General features: G+C 46.6%; 1 protein-coding gene across 1 annotated transcript in view; it reads right to left on the bottom strand.

Annotated features, from left to right (window-relative positions):
- The window catches only part of CAMKMT (calmodulin-lysine N-methyltransferase), a 469,006-nt gene that overhangs the window by 378,868 nt on the left and 72,735 nt on the right, over nt 1–17,403 (bottom strand). Inside the window, exon 2 of the mRNA XM_086927794.1 lies at nt 12,835–13,010. Within this exon, the coding sequence (XP_086783920.1) occupies nt 12,835–13,010 (176 nt within the window). The remainder of the gene's footprint in view (nt 1–12,834; nt 13,011–17,403) is intronic.

The raw sequence follows: 17,403 nt of genomic DNA on the forward strand, positions 1-17,403 counted from the left end.
GATTATAATTATGTAATATTGTTCTTATACACACACATCCCAGCTATTTCTTCGGCCTTGTTTGCGTGTGTATTTTTTGGGGGGTGGGGAATGGGCGATTTCCCGTTCCAGTTAAGGGTGGAAATAACTGAAAACTGGAATCTACTCAGGAGGGCGCGGTGTTTGTCCATTTTCCGCTGTCTCCCAATGTCAGAGTGCTTTTGTTTTTTTGCATGGCCCACTTCTGAATTAGTATGGCGTTGCGGGGTTTTGCGCGCCGTATGGTATTGCATGGGTCTGGTGTTATCTGCAAAGCAACAGGTTAGAGGGGTACCTTCTGCAGGTCCCAAAATACGAGAGATTGAATATCTTGACCAGATGCCAGACGGTGACCCTCCCTACTCAAGAGTTGGTCTGTCTCTGGGCCCAGTGGTTATGTCAGTGCCTCAGTGTCCCTCGCGTAGGACCTGATTCCGGGTGGGGAGGTGGATTCCGATCCCTGTGCAAAACCAAAACGCGAGAATTCCATGTTTCACAATAAACACCTCACTCCTGCAATTGTACGCTGTCCAATTTCCGCACGCCATCTGTGTTGAAAGCCTCTGATACATAAGGAAAAAGGTGCGGTAAAAAGTAAAACCCCTTTCTGCATGCCAGTCTTCGACTTCCCAATGCAAGATAATTAATGAGAGGTACTTGCCTTCACCCAATAAATACCCCAAAACGAGGAATCAATATTAACCGGATGTAGTAATACCTTACAACTTTCTACAAACTGGGAACGAGTGCCTCACTCACTGCCTCGGTGTCTGTTTCCCGAGCCGAGCCCCGCGTCGTCACTCCGTCTAAATAAATATATTCCCCGTCGTCAGTGTCAGTGATTGTCGCTTCTTGGTCCTGTGTGTATATATACCATCAAGTGCATCTATAGGAGAATATGTCTGACGTGTTACCGTAACAGAGTATGTGTCTGTCGCGCCTCTCATTCTACAGCCCGGCATCCTAGGCGTTTAGTGACTGCTTCTTTCTTTTGCACAGTCGCACGCACAGTCTCCGTAACATCCGATCCATCATACTACTAGGTACTGAATGATACTCTACTAGTAGTACTACTCACCACACACTATAGAAGAATAACTTGAAGTACTCTTGGTTGGTGACTGTCACGACGACGGGTTCAGAAAGAAAGGCAACAGGCGTCACTGCGTCAGGCAAGCAATTTGCAAAGGCACTCTGTCTACTTCACACACCACAAGGCGAGTGAACCACCGGATCCAACGACAGCCGCAAATTGGCCAATCACTGCATGACTACATTAAGTCAGAGACAGTGATTGGCCATTGTGCAGGGCGGCTGAGCCACCCATGCTCGGCATCCAATATGGATTGCCCCTGCTGTGCTGCGCGCGCCAGGATTGGCATGGAGGGCACACACACTGCTCGCCCTGTCGCCTTTTTAACGCCAGGGCCCTCCGCACGAATAAACCTGAACCCCCCCCCCCCCCCCCCCTCTACTAGCTAATGGGATTATGTGAGGGCCCTGGGGACTTTCGTGCGCATGCTCGGGCAAGTTGCTGCCCGAAGCATACATGCGAGAAAAGAAAACAATACTTCTTGGAGCCTCGTCGTCGACTGTCAATCATCACACCAGCCCGCCCCCCCTGCGCACTCCCGTTTCATTCGGGTTCTGCCCGGCGGCGCTCGGATAAAATATTGTGACAATTTATTTAAAATACACAGTGAGTCAAAACATTTATTTTAATTATTTTACTGCAGCCGCGGGTCCAAGCAGGGCTGGTGGGGCTACGCCCCTACGCCCCAATGGACGCACCGCTGCTGCGGTGTTGGCTTAGTGGCAAGGTCTCGCCTGAGACGGGGCCCTATACCCAACCCCAGAACTTTATATTTTTTGGCTTACATAGATCTTTTCTCTCATCCCCTGCTTGACAGATCAACCAAAAACTTTCTAGGAAGGAGCTGAGATGGATGAGATGTTTAAAAAAAAACGTTTCTGAAGATTCGACAAATAGTGCCAAAGTTAGCAACCAAAAGACAAGTTACTTACCTTTGGTAATACATTATCTAGTAGAGACATGATCTATCCACAGATTACTAACCTTTGAATTCCGCAGGTGTCAGACTGGATCTGGAAGATTTTTCTTCAATCAATACCCGTGCACGCCGTTAGGTGGCCTTTGTCGAGTCCATGTGATTTTTTCTGTGCCGTTTTGATGTCTGCATCACCTATTTAGGCACCTACTCGGCGCACTGACATCAGTTACTTTTCATGACTTTTCATGCCAGAACCGCAGAACAATCAAGTGCACTGACATTGATGTGTTTTCAATAATTAGGGTCCTGAAAGGGATCAGTCCTGACCCTAGAAACCTGTCCACAGGGAGGGAACGATGGGTGGGTCAGTAAGGAATCTACGGCTAGATCAGGTCTCTACCAGATAAGGCGCTACCGAAGGTAAGTAACTTGTCCATCAAATAGAGACATCCAGCCGCAGATTCCTTACCTTTGAATAGAGATACCCCAGCAATACCATCCCCTGGAAAAGGGACTGTGGACAAGTTAAGACCAGGAAGACGTGCAGGACAGAGCGGCCAAAAAGGCCGTCCCTGCGGACTTCACTGTCCAGGCAGTAGTGATCGGTAAATGTGTGCATGGATGCCCGCGTTGCTGCCTGACCAATTTCCAGGACTGGAACTCCACGTTGCAATGCCGTGGTAGCAGCCTTAGCTCTGATAGAATGAGCCCTTAAACTTTCAGGAGACTGCTTTTAGGCCAGAGACCCGTTGCGAGACAGTCCTCTTCTGCACCGCACAACCTTTTTGTGTTCCAAAGTACCCCACGAAGAGTTGGTCGCACACTTGGAACTCTTTAGTGCGGTCAAGGCAGAACGAAAATGCTCTTTTTGGGTCAGATGGTGAAATTGCTACTCTTCTTTAAAGGGGTTCAGAGCAGTGTAGAAAGTGGGCAAGGGGACAGAGTACCCTACAAAGAATGGTCTTACCACATTTACCTAAGAAAGAGGCCCTAGTATGAAGTGCCAAGTTATCAGGGAAGATGGTCAGGTAAGGAAGCTTCAATGACAGAGCCTGCACATCGCCCACTCTCCTGGCAGATGTGATTGCAACTAAGAAGGCTATGTTGATAGTAAGCAGCCAGAAGGGACAATTGTGCAGAGGTTCGAATGGAGCACACATTAGAAAGGTGAGAACCAAATTAAGGTCCCACTGGAGCATAATGAAAGGGGAAGGTGGGAACATATGTACAAGGCCTTTGAGGAATCTATTTGGGAGTTTTAAATAATGAAGGTTAGTCTTGCAGCTACAGGAAGGGAGACAGGGCCGAAAGGTACCCTGTAAGAGTGCCAAGTCTAGAGGCTTGCTGGGCAAGTGTCAAAAGTAAAATTTGAGAAAGAGAAGCAGAAAGGAGATCAACAGACCTATCTGTACAATATTTTACAAATTTGTTCCACAGACAGGCGTACTCGGTCTTGGTGGAGGGTTGCCTGGCTGCCAAAATAGCATTGCAAACTTCGGGAGAAAGGTCAAATGCTACCAACTGACGCCGCTCAATCTCCATGCAAGAAGGCATACCTTGACAGGTTTTGGTGGAGGACCCTCCCCTGTTGCTGCAACAGAAGATCCTCCCGAAGGAGCAGCATGCTCAATTGGACAAGCTCGGGATTCCAGACACTCCATGCCCAGTCTGGAGCCACAAGAATGACTAGGGCCTGGTCACTCTTGATCTTCTGGAGCACTTTGGACAGGAGTGGTATGGGCGGAAAGGTGTATAGGAGGCCTGAGCTCCACTTGAGACAAAAAGCGTCTCCGAGCAAGAGCCACCTCTGAAACACTAGCGCACAAAACTGCTGACATTGCGTGTTCTTGGTGGAGGTGAACAGATCTAACCAAGACTCTCCCCATTGTTGAAAGAGACTTTGTGCCACCTCCGGAGGGAGATGCCATTTGTGATTCTCTGGCAGAGATATTTTCCCTGGAGTTCAGAGAACCTGCCAGGTGTTGAACCATCAGGGATATGCCCTGCTGTTCCAGACATGTCGAGAGACGCAGGGGTTCTTGACAAAGGTTCCAAGACCACACCCCGTCCTGTTTGTTGTAGTACCACCTGGTGATATCCAGGAAACCGCAAACCAGCTTGATTGAAGGAAGAAAGGCTTTCAAAGCCAAGCAAATCACTCGGAGTTCCAGCAAGTTGATGTGAAGTCCAGATTCCGCTGAAGACCAGAGCCTTTGATCTCCTACTCTCCCAGGAGTGACACATCTGTCGCTACTGTGGGGTCTGATTAGGAAAAGGAGAGGGGTCTGCCTTTGACCCAATCGCAGTTGGTTTGCCACCAATGCATGTCCTCTGCAGTTCCCTTCGAGATTCCCTGATACTGTGCCCACTGGAACTTCAACTCCCACTGCAGAACCTGGATAGTATCTGGCATGCATCACTAGCAGAATGAAGGAGGCCATGAAGCCCAACAGCCTCAGAGTCATTCTCATCGAAATCCAGGATAGAGGCTGAAACATCGGTATCATAGTATGAAAATCCTGGACTTGCGTTCGGGAGGATAGGCCCAAAACCGCACCTTGTCTAGAAAAGCTCTCATGAAAGGGAGTGTACAGAAGGCTGGCTTAGTATATGGTGCTCACTTATGTAAGTGTAGCACCCTGCACGAATCCAGACAACCCTTATGGTGATTTTAGTGGTCTTAGACAACCTTAGAAAGATCCCAAAGTGGTAGCTGTGGGGAGCAGCCTTCAGGCTTAGTCCAGAAGGAGTGTAAAGCAGCTTGCTTTACCAGACCTTAATCTCATTGGTATTGGTCAAGTGAAAAACTACCACACAATATATTTATAAAAATAGGTATTTATTATAAGACACTAACTAACATTCAACAATATCTCTTGCCCAGAGATATGACACAATGCACACAATACTTTGCAATAAAAACAGGTAAGTAGCACAAATACGCAGTGGTTGCCACGGGGACACCAAACCATAAACTAAAATAGAAGGATGCGAATCGCGATTCGAGTCAAGACTGTACCCAGAAGTCATAGAAGTGCTGGAGACCCAAGAAAACAACTGAGGTATGTACTCAGGAACCCCACGGAGGCCGTGTGCAGAGTGAGAACACGACGACATGCTCAATTCAAGTCAATGGGTAAGTCGCAGTTGCAATTTTAAAGAAGAAGGATGCTTCCCAGTGGACCCTGAAGAAGCAGCGTGAAAGACAGAAGGTTGAAGAGCCTCCCCACCCGTGGATACCCTAAGAACCAAGATATATACACCAGGGAAGCCGGGTCGATAGGAGTAAAGTGGCGTCGGAAACTGCTGTCGAATTCAATGGAGGACTTCAGGAAGATGCCACTGGTGGAGGAGGTGAGGGTGTCCGGTGGAACCCAAAGGTGGATTCAAGTTGAGAAGTACCTGCAAGCAGAGGGGACAGAGTCTATGCCACTCAGGAGTGACCAGGAAGCATGGAAGATGAATGTCCATTGATGTCGGGAGAAGCAGGAGAGTTGACAATGACCTTGGAGATGCAGCTGTGTGGACCAGGCGATGCTGTGGAAGACCAGGAGCCAATCACAAGCTGTCTCACGGTGGATGTCGAGAGTTGAGGGGTCGGTGTCCGCCAGGAGCACCAACAAGCATTGGCTACTGCAAACAACGTGGAAAGAGAAAAAGGCGTGGAGTCAGAATCAGTAAGGTCCAAGGGACTCTCCACAAGCAGGAAAGTTGAAGCAAGCCCAAGAAATCAGGGGAGCCCACTGGTGTTGAACAAGACCCTTGAGAGGATCTACAGGCCAGTAGCACAGGAGTCGCAAGAGGACCTCAAGCAGTTTACCAAAGATGCAGGCCTACGGTGCAACTGATGCAGTGAGGACAAGATCTTGGTCAGAGGAGAGGATTGAGGCTGGAGCTTCTTGGAGCCCGAAGATCTCTGAGGAAGAGAGCCAACAAGCCTTGGCAACAGCAAGTCGACGCGGTGCACAGGGGTTTGGTTCCGGCGGTTCTGGCCTCAAACTTGGTCAGAGGACAGTGCAGGCCTAGAGGGAGTTGTAAAACCATCAGCTATGTTGCTGAGCCTTTTGGAGTCCGTGGGAGCAGCACCCCGGTCAGCTTTGTTGCAGTGCCTGCAGATGCAGGGAAATGACTCCTTCCCTTCAAGGGAGATTCCTTCAGGTATCTTGGATGTCCACAGGCCCTGGCAGGCTACTGTATGGAGCACAGGCACAGACGATGCAGCGGACGAGGAGACAACGAGACCAGGAGCAACAGGAGTCTTCCCACTTGCAGTCTCGGTGCCCACAGCAGAGTCCAGCGAAGTCCAGAGTGCCAAGACAGTCAAAGATGAAGTGGTGTCGTGATCTGAATCTTGTCCATGACGAATCTCAGGATCGACCCAGAGGTAAGCCCTTAAGTACCCTAGGGAAAGGGGTGGGACGATTCAGGGGTCCCTTCCAGAGGAGGGGCTGGACAGTGGGGAGGATACTCCCATGTCCTTTGTCCAGTTTCACACCAGAGTGGGAGCCAACAGCTCCCTGAACTGGTTTGAACTAGAGTATGCAAGGAGTGCACCAAGTGTGCCCTTCAAGCAGCCTCAGAGGCGCTAGCAAGTGCCCCCACCCTGTCCCAATACACTAAACCCTGTCTGAAAGGTGGTCACACCTCCCTGTGACAGGATATCTATTGTTATGCCTTCTACTGCTCGAGCTGGACTCAGCAGGAGGAGAGCAGAAACATGTCTCTGGTCGGCAGCAGCCCTAGCTTGATGTTCGGTTCTGGGAGACTGGTACCGGGAGCACTGAGGGCCTCCCGGAGAAGCTTTACAGTGCAGGGTTCATTACAGCCAGTTTAGAAATGGTCATCGCATAATGATGAATGGCAACTCTATATATCGTAACGGCTGATACACTTACAACCCGGGAGAATGGACTCCGAAGGTTGTAGGGGTGTCCTGCTCATGCAGGGGCACCCAAACACTTAGAACCAAACACCCTGCCTTCAGGATTGAAAGGCCTGCCTGAGGGGTGACTTATAGGTTTTAAGTGTAGTGACCTCAGATATAGGGAAACCTTTAGCACCAGCTTACACAGGCTGCAATGGCAGGCCTGCAGTCACAATTTGAGTGGTCTCCCATGGGTGGCATAATACATGCTTCAGCCCATGGGGGACCCCTGGTGTACCTATGCCCCGGGTACCACAGTACCATATCCTAGGGACTTAAAAGGGCCCACCAGTAGCCAATCTGGGGTGTACCCAAGTACTCACCATATCCAATTTTGGGGAGAAAGCACAGAGACTGGGGCGTGGTTAGCAGGTTCCCAGTCAGACTAGTCAGAAACAGCATAACACCAGGCAAAAAGTGGGGGTAATCATGCAGAAGGACCCTACCTTCCTAAAGAGCATCTGAGAGGGAGTCAGGTGTGACTTTGGCATGTTGATAGTGAACCCCAGGGAATGCAAGAGGTTTGCCATAGTCTGGAGGTGAGAAACAACAGCCTGGGGTGAGTCCGTCTTCAACAGCTAACTGTTGAGATAGGGGAAGACTGGCACCCCTGATCTGTGCAGATGAACTGTAATCACCACCATCACCTTGGTGATCACTCGAGGGGCGCTGATAAGGCCAAAGGGGAGCACAGGAACTGTGGCACCACTTCAGCAACCATTGCGCACAGGGAGTAGGAGCAATGGCTCAATAGGCATGTGATGTTCACTGACTGCAATGCAAGGCAGGCAGAAGAAAACATATTCTTACTCAAACTGTCCAGCCTCTTGGACTCCCTGTCCAGGGGTGCAGAAAGGAACATGCCGTGGGTAGTAGAGGCTTGCACCACCAAGCTCTCGGTGGTAGGGTGGTTGGTGAGGAAATTTGGGTCGCCTGGTGCAGGGTGATGGCGGCGGGTGATTGTTCTATTCACAGCAGCCCCTGTGCTGGGCTTGGACCAGGTTTCCAGGACATCTGTTAAGGCCTTGTTGAAGGACAGCAAGTGTTCTGAGGAGGAGACACTTGGTTGCAGGACCTCTGCCAAGATATTTATCATAACTCCCACGGAGGGGAGGTGAAGGTCCAGGACCTCAGCTGCCCTTTCCACCACCATAGTATATGATGCTTCTTCCTCCATAGACACAGTAGGGGGAGAAAGCAGGCCAGAATCTGGAGAGGTACACAGTCCTCTGGCCTTAACCAATTCCTCGTACCAGTCCTTGTCCTGATAAGGCTGGTCTTGTAAAGGGGCCAGCGACCCCTTCTTAATCTTCCTCCATTCCTATTCCTTCAGAATAAGGCTGAGGAACCGACCTAGGATCTTTGGGTTTTGTTGGCACCGATTTGGCTCTGGGTCGTCAGTTATGAGAATGGAGCTGGTGCCACTGGGGGCATCAGGAGTCTCGATGTCGGGGCCTGCGAAGATCGCAATGGCACAGCCGGTGTCAGTCCAGATCTATCAGTGTTTCTTGGGGGGAGGGGGTCATTGGTGCCGGGGCAAGTCGGTACGGTCAGGTTGCCTGAAAATGAGGCCTTTGGCGTCATAACATCCTTTGAGCTCCCGGGAAAACAGGAGAGCGCGGAGCTGACTTAGGTGCAAGGTTAAGAGGAATGTGGCCTAGAATGCCAAGACTCCTCCTTCGCGTCGGCCGGCCAGACGGGGAAAAGTCAAAGCACGCTTCAACTTCTTGTGTTTTTTGTGCTTCTTACCTGACCGACATAACGACTTTAAGTGAGAGGACGAAGACGTTGGACCCAGACCATCTTCTTAGACAACAATGCAGTGCCGAGCTCCGGGCCATAAGGAGCTTAGGGACCACTCCCTCAAAGCTTTCAGGAACACGGCCCGGCAGTCGGAGCATGACTTTGAGTTGTGGTCACGCTCCAGGCACCAAAGACACACCAAGGAACTGTGCTGCCTGACGGGGAAAGAAAATGTTGATGTCAGTGCCTATATAGGTGACGTGGATGTCACAACGATGACGGCGATGTCACGCAGAGCTTACTGACACCACCTACCAGCGTGCAGTGGTATTGCACGAAGAAAAATCTTCCAGATCCAGTCTGGCACCAGAGAAATTTAAAGGTAAGGAATCTACGGCTAGATGTCTGTCAGATAAATGCTTTTCATCTCTCTCTGATCAATTTCACTCTACCTTACCCCTTCCTCCTTCTATTCCTATCTTGCAGCCTCTCCATGTCTGATGCATTTACCTAAGGAAGCTTGGGAAAGTGATAGATGCACCATGAGCGACCCTCTGCCCTAAAAAACAGACTCCAGGGGCTTCTGCCCACCGGGAAATGCCCAAGAGTATAAAAGACCTGTCCAGCCGCGTATATATCTTTACAATAGGAATCACTGCTGAAAAAAATGCAATTTCCGTCAATAAAGTTAGATTTTTGTACAAATGAGATTCCTTGGGGAAAGGTTTATATTTTTTCCATAATTATGAAATTCAGAAAGAAATAGAGATTTTGGTATCAGGAGAGATGGGGGATACTGGGGAGCAAATACGTTTTACTAGGGCTCCTTATGTGGGTGATGGCATCATCCAAGCTTGTGGGAAAAAGTATTTATTCTGCAGCAAAAAAAAACTGTGAAATAGGCCTGAAAATTTCTATTTTGATATGAAAAACAGGAGGCAAAGTTATTAAATTTTTATAAGGGCAACTGACGCAGCGCAACATATCACCTCACATTGGAACCTCTGTTATATGCCGCATCCCCAACGCAGGGCCTCACAGCTACTTGGCATCACCGCTACGTGAAGCAGCCTAAACGCAGGACCTCGCATCGAAGCCCCACAGCTCCTCAAAACCGCAGATGTGGGATGCATCCTCGACGCGGGACCTCATATCACTGCTCCGCAGCCACTCACAACCACTGCTGAGCGACATATCCTCGACGCAGGACCTCACCTTGCAGCTTCGATTTACCACTGTCCGACATACCCTCAACGCAGGACCTCACAACGCTCAGCAACCAGGATTTAAGGTGCTTTGCTCAGCGTGCTTACCTTGGTCCCTGTAGTCGGCCGGCACTCTATCGCGGTAGGACTGAACTTGTGACTTTGTCCCGGTCTAGCACGACCAGATAATCACAGTTGGCACTTTGTGCTTTTAAGCACTATTTTTACCTAATTATTTAAAATTGCAAATCTCCGGTTCAACTAATTGGATTTTTGTTGTTTAGATGATAAATAATTTATTAAATTCTACTCTATTTTTCTAAATTGGTGTGGGATTTTTCTTTGTGTTGTGTTTTCACTCTATTACTGTCTTAAGTGTGGCATAAATACTTTACACATTGCCTCAAAGTTAAGTCTGACTGCTTTTGTTCCAAGCCAACTTAAGGCTTAACAGAAGTTAATTAGTGGTTTGCCAAGAATTGTGGTTGCTGCTTGAGTAGGGCTTCACCCAGTGCTTAAAGTGAGCTAGTGATTTCCCGTGCTCGGCATCAGCACTTAGTTGTCAGTACGGGCTCTCGTGACAGTCCACCACATGATGGCGCTGTCTGTTAAATTTTGAGATAAGTACAAAAACAGTATTTAATAACTTCATATACATTAAAAACTAATATCATCCATCACTGATATCATTATAGCTTTGGGTGGCCTGGGATAGTTTGAATTGTCACACATCTAGCATTGCGATGGTTAGTACTTGTATAGGTTCTAACAGTGGCCTCCTGAGAAGGGCCCTGGCACTTACATTTTTACAAATTAAGCAGTGGTTTCACCCTTCTCAACAAGTGGGCCAATGTTCTACATGCATATTTAAAATTAATTTGTCAGATCACAGAAACGTCATTCAAACTATATCCTTTATAATGCAGTGTTCGTATGGTTACTAGATAGCTGTCAGTTGGCCTTCTCTTGGATGCCCCACACTTCATAATAGTCATAAAGTTATGATTGCTAGCGCTTTATATTCCACAGCTTTGCACTTTTCCCATTGACATGGCTGCTAACAGCTCCATGTACATGCAATCACATTCCTTATTGCCATCAATACAAATAAATACGTTTCTAAATCAGCATTATGTCCTGTGTTGGAGCTTCTCACTCCCAAATAAAGGAATGCTAGCGCCCACAGCCACACCTAGACAGCTCATGTACAATGCGAGTGCATCGGTGCAAGAGTTAGTTTCCTGCTCCCTCTTGCCTTAGCGTCACTCAAAGTGTCACACACAAGGCAATAAAATGTCACTCACAAGCACACTAAACACATAAATGTCACTCATAAGCAACTTGATAACTTAGCAGCTATGTATAGATAATATTGGGGATGCAATGAGGAGAATGCCAGAGTGTTTAAGAGAACAGATTAACATATATTATGAGCATACAAAATGTAAACTTCATTCAATTACATGGCTGACAATTTGGACTACCTCCATGCAGCCTGAGAGCTCACTTAGAGGATTGGGCCGGTGCAACGGCAGCTCCCCCGGCACTTGGCAATCTCCTCCAGGATGTTTATTTTACCCGACATAGACTATAAAGGATGGGTGTGATATCCTATCGGCTGGGCTCTGCAGCGGTAGGCAGAAGATGACCTCTTACTCACGACCTGGATCTCTCCTAGAATAATTCACTTGATCGAAGTTGTTCTCTTGCCTGGAGTTGGTTCTGAGATGGACAATTCCACAGGACCCCAAACTGGTCTTTCATGTCAACTCCGACTTGGGTAACAGCAGGCACAGGTTACCTGGCTTTGGCTGGGGTTCACAGCAGCTATACAGGGTATTGCATGACTAGAGAGAGGAAGGACCGCCCAAGGTGGAGAATTGGAGGCGTGAAAGGACTATGGTGTGAGCATGGAAACAAGGCCCGTCTATGAAACCAGGGCCTGTCCCCAACCAGGGCCTGTCCCCAACAGTATGTTAACAAATGGGGGGGGGGGGGCTTGGGCCAAGTCGAGGGGTGACCGGGAGTCACCAGGGCTGACATACTAGTGATTGAAATTCACATCTGCAAGGAGTGAGGACTGAGGGCCCTGGATGGTTGGTTTGGGGCCATGTTCTGCCCGGACAGTCTCATCAGTGGCATTGGGGGGGGGGGGGGGGGAAGGGGTTACCCAAACACAATGCGCCTTTGTTTTCCTTTTCTTTTGTTTACTGTTGCTTTTCCTTGTCATATCACACTTGTACATGTACATTATCCTGCAAAATCTAATAAGCGGTGTCTACATTTTTTTAACATAATAATATAGTAAAGACTAGGGAGATAGGTAGATTTCAAACAGACGTCTTTCGTGCAAGGATGCATCAAAAGATGTTTGCATTACTTGAAAAAAGTGCCTTGGATTCAAGACCTTATGCTACATGCACTGTAAAAATAACACTCATGGTTCCATACCTTTGCAATATTCGTTGATAGAATAACACAATTCAAGAACACTAAGGATTCAAGACCTACGCAATATGCACTGGTCGAGTAAAACGCAAAATTCAAGTCCTACGCAACGTGCAGTACTAGAATAATAGGGCCTGATTCACAAAAGTAATCTGCGACAAAATCCTAACTTTACGACTTTTGGTATTCACAAAAGGTATTTCGGAGTAGTAAAGTTAGGATTCCGATTTCCTAACATTACTACTCCTAAACTGAAAAAAATCCTAACTGTAAGACTTTCGGTATTCAAAAACCGCATTTAGGAGTAGTAAAGTTAGGAATCCTAACTTTACTACTCCTAAATGCCTTTTGTGAATACCGAAAGTCATAAAGTTAGGATTTTGTCTCAGATAACTTTTGTAAATCGGGCCCATACTCTCGATTTATGACTTAAGCAAGGTGCGCTGCTAGAATGTCAAGGAAGGAAGTACCTGGAAGGAATTACCTTATAGGGAGACTGTACTCTGGATAAAAGACGCTCGTGTACTTAAACCATGTTGCGTGCTCATCCTCAGTCGGGCCATTCTTCATTCTCACTCGTGAAAATAAACAAAAAGACTGAAATCTTCGAACAGACACTTGTCGCAGATGTTCGGTGTCCAGGCGTTGCTTCTTTAGAGCCTTTACAATGAGAAATGAAATGCAGTTTAATAAATCAGCACCTGACACACGGAATTATGGTAGAGATTAATAAACACTGACCAGAAAAAAAAGCACACAGTTTCTGTCCTCACTTGACAACCCGTATGTATGGAGCTCATTCGCGAAATTCACAAAGTAGTGATTATTGTTCAACTTAACATATAATACACATTAAATAACAGAAGTTGCTTGGGAAGGCATGGAAATATAATAAACTCACTGCAGCCCATTAACAAAACTTGAAGGAAAAAAAAATGAAAATGCACACCTAACCATTTCTTGATTAAAATTCCAATCTGTTTGTAATTCTTAGCATTTCAGGAGTAATTCTGGATAGCTACACAAGGTAGCGCCAAGACACCTCCGGGTATACGTGCGCTCTATAAATCGAAATAACATAACATAACATGAGTGCTCAAATGTGCACCTTTGAGCATCAAAACTTGTAACAAGTGTACAGTTCTGGACGCGTAAAGTTACCAAACAATTTTTACTCTTTTCTCTAAGAGGGAAACACTTTTCCCATTTGAAAATTCTTTCACCTGAACACTATAAATGTTGGGGCTCATTACGACAGTGGAAACGCATTTCTAGGTGGAGGACTACCTCCGAATAATTGATGGACATCAAATATGAAGTCTGTTGGATGGTCACCAATTTTTGCTGGTGTATGCACGTAGAAACAACAAACCTAACCCCTTACGCCACAATGCTGGCCTAATTTCCATACATGGAAATCCTATTTGTGAAGTTAAAATTCGAGGAATCAAGAAAACGATGATGCAGTCGCAAAATTGTGTTTGTTCAGCAACTTAGATATTTGAAGCCTTTTTGCATTCACAAGCAACCCAACACAGAATCGGGCTCTTTGCGACCGCAAAAAGACTTCCTAACATGTATAAAACCCAATTTGTGATTCAACAACATGTTACAGAATCGCAGTTTGGGTTTGCCACTAAAAACTGATTCAGTATTTGGAAGAGACGTGTTTAGGATGTCCGTCCCAAATACCGAATAAGATTAGCAGGTGTTTAACCTGGCCCTCTCTGCAGAGTCTCCCCCAAACCTTTTCCCTTCACCTTTCTTGTTTTCAATTTTTTTTTCTAACCTGTTTTTGTTGACTTCTAGGACTCTGTGCACTGCTATCCAGTGGTAAAGTACTTTGGCTCTCTCCTTTAAACACGGGAAAATTGACATATACCAAATTGGCATATTTAATTTACTAATAAGTCTCTAATAAAGTGGTGTACCATACACCCAGGGCTGGTAAATGGAATGCTACTAGTAGGCCAGCAACACTTATTGTGCCACCCACTTAAGTAGCCCCTTTAACACATGTTCCAGGTCGCCCAGTGCAGCCAGTGTGTGCAGTTTTAAACTGCTATTTCAACTTGGCAAAATAAACCTTTTGCCAGGCCGAAACTCTTCTTTTTTTCAAGGTATACAAGTCACCGCTAGGGCAGGCCCTAAAAAGCCATTTGGGAAGGGTACATTGTATTTAAAAATTGGCTTGATGAAGTTGGGGCGGAGCTGTCACCAACCACATTTGCACTTCTTAGGCACTGTTCCAGCTCACTTACAAAGGGTTTCACACTAGCCCATTGTGCCTCCAGACGACTGGAATCAGGGCAGACAGGCAAGACATTCCAGACACCTCTGTGGGGGGAAAAGTCCAGAAGTTTCTTCCTCTTCAAAGTGCGCAGCAGGTATACGAATCCAGACTCCATGATCCACTCATTAGTAAACTCCTGGACCTGTGAACATTACAGAAGAAGAACTGTCCTACTGCTTGAGAACTTCCCTACTGGCTGAGGCCTGCCCTGCTGTCTGAGAAAGAAGACTGGACCTGCAACCGTCATCCCAGGCTGAAGTGACTCCAAGGGTCAGCTGACTAACCTCTTGCTCTGAACTACAAGGTCACAACAAGTTCCAGAGGCCTCTCTGCAACTGCCCAGCTGGTCTGCTGCAACTGGACCTGCCTGGACCTGCAATTGGACCGGCTTGAAGAAAAGGAGAAATCTTGTAGTTCTGGGCTCTCTGTGACCGGGCCCATTCGTGCTAAGACCGGCAAAGCAAGATCTGCACTTCACACAATAGCACGGACAGCCTGCGCAGACCGCAAACTGTGGGGACTGCAAACGTTAACCTCCAGAAACAACTGCAATGCCTGACAGGACCTCTGAGCTACAGTAACTACCATCCCCGATGCTCTCCCTGCTTCTTGTGGCCTCCTCAACCATGAACATAATAGTTTGTGTTGAACTCTAGAAGGTAACGTTTTAAGCAGGACTAACCCCTCGTCCCTGTATCTGGACCACGCTCCATCTCAGTTGGCCTAAAATTGTGACTTCCACCTGGTCTTGCACGACCCGATAACCGTGAAAGTCTTTTTGCGGTTTTATGAACTATACGTACCTGAAACCTTTAAAAATTCAGATCTCTGGTTATACGGTTTTGATTTTTGTCATTTTGACATCAAAATATTTATTAAATTTTATTCCACTTTTCTAAATTGGTGTGGGAATTGTCTTGTGTTGTGTTTTCACGTTATCAATGTTTAAGTCCTGCATAAATACTTTACACACTGCCTCCAAGTTAAACCTGACTGCTTTTGTGCCACACTACTAGAGGGTTAAGCACAGGTTATTGTAATGACTCTTTGTGGTTCATTCTGACAAGGACTGTGGCTTTTGCTTGAGTAGGTTTCCCCTCCCACAACCAACATTTCTCACAGTATGTATTAATGTTTTTCAACCGAAATCCAGTTGCAAAATATTAATACTTTACAAACTAGTGAAAGGTAGTGTAAAGGCATTCACAAATAGAAAGGTGTCCAGAAGGGACCCCTTCTTCTATGTGAATGTTGATACCAATATTTTTTAAGAGTAAGGAGGATTCCCTTGGACCATTGCCTACTCTTAAAAAATGTTGGCAATACTTTTAATTAGTTTTTTGAATGCAGCCCGTATTCCTTTAAGAAAAACCGGCTGCTTTAAAATTAAAAAATTGCTTTATTTAAAAGCAAATCACAGACATGGTGCTCTCATCAGCAGACCACCAATCCCTTTGATGGCTGAAATCATGTTTCCTAGTGGGTCGTAATTTGTGACCTACAACAATATTATTCATGAGGGAAGTCGAACTGCGACTGACTAGGAATCAGTATTTTGCAAACCAACCTATTAGTACATAGGTTGAGTCGCAAAATACCACACTGGTCGCAAAAATATTGGTCGCCAATTGCGACCAATGCTACATACTTCTGCCACTAAGTGTGCAAAAATAATTAAGTACTGGGTTAAAAATGTTTACAATTTTGATTTATAAAAATGACTCCGCAATTAAAAATTCAAACAGTAACCAAACACTCACCTTGTGGGGCCAAAATTAAATTCTACTCAATCTGTTAGGCTGCCTGCTTTTTGTTAACTCGAAATATTGAAACTACCGTAAACTCAAGACCACCAAAGCTCTAGAAAGTAAGGGCTGAGACACACAAAACATTAACTAGTACCAGTGGCAGCTCCTACGCAATGGCGGAGGAGCTTCACCCCACTGCCTGGCGCAAGGCCAGCAAACAAAAAATAAAACAATGCTGTAGCATAGTTTTATTTTTCGTGTGCCAGCTTGTGCATGGAGGGGCGGGGCATGGGAGGGTGAAGGAGGAGTGCTTGGGCACTCCGTAAGTGCTCATGTGTGCTTGGTCAGCCGTCTCAGCAACCTGGCTGGAGAAACACCCACAGACTCACTGGTCTGAGCAGGGTGTCTTTTCAGCCTACTCAGACAAATCCCTGCACTGCTCTGCAGCACAGGGATTGGCTGGGAGTCTGTCCCAGGGGCTGCTGGGACCCAGGAATAGGCTAGCAGGAGAGATGGGACGCAGGAGGTGGCGTCAAGTAAATTATAACAAATGTTATTAACCTATCCCGTATTCCCCTATGCGCTCGCTCTACCACTCCTCCACTCTTCCCACCCGCCCCACCACCCTTTGTTAGTGGCTGCCACCGCTGACAGGTACGTTTTGGGAAGCAATCAACTCCTTACCCACTTTGTGAACTGAAAGAAGACTCAAATGACGTCCCACTATTCTACCAGGATACAAAGTTGACTTTTATTACTTTAATTGAAACGTACACCCTCAACAAGGAAAAACAGAGCAATCTGCACAAAGCTTTGGATTAGCCCTAAACTCTATATATGGTTCTATGTGAATAACAAAGATGACAATTCCAAAAATTGAACGTGTGTTCTCCGCACTGAACGGATAAACAGCTTTAAAATAACATACATCAGACAAAAGCACATACTCCAAGACCTAAACTGATGCAGTAAGCAACCAACTAAAGAAGATTTGTGATGTAGGTAGAAACAC

The sequence above is a fragment of the Lissotriton vulgaris genome, chromosome 6 (assembly GCF_964263255.1).
Source record: "Lissotriton vulgaris chromosome 6, aLisVul1.2, whole genome shotgun sequence".
In the NCBI taxonomy this organism is placed as follows: Eukaryota; Metazoa; Chordata; class Amphibia; order Caudata; family Salamandridae; genus Lissotriton; species Lissotriton vulgaris.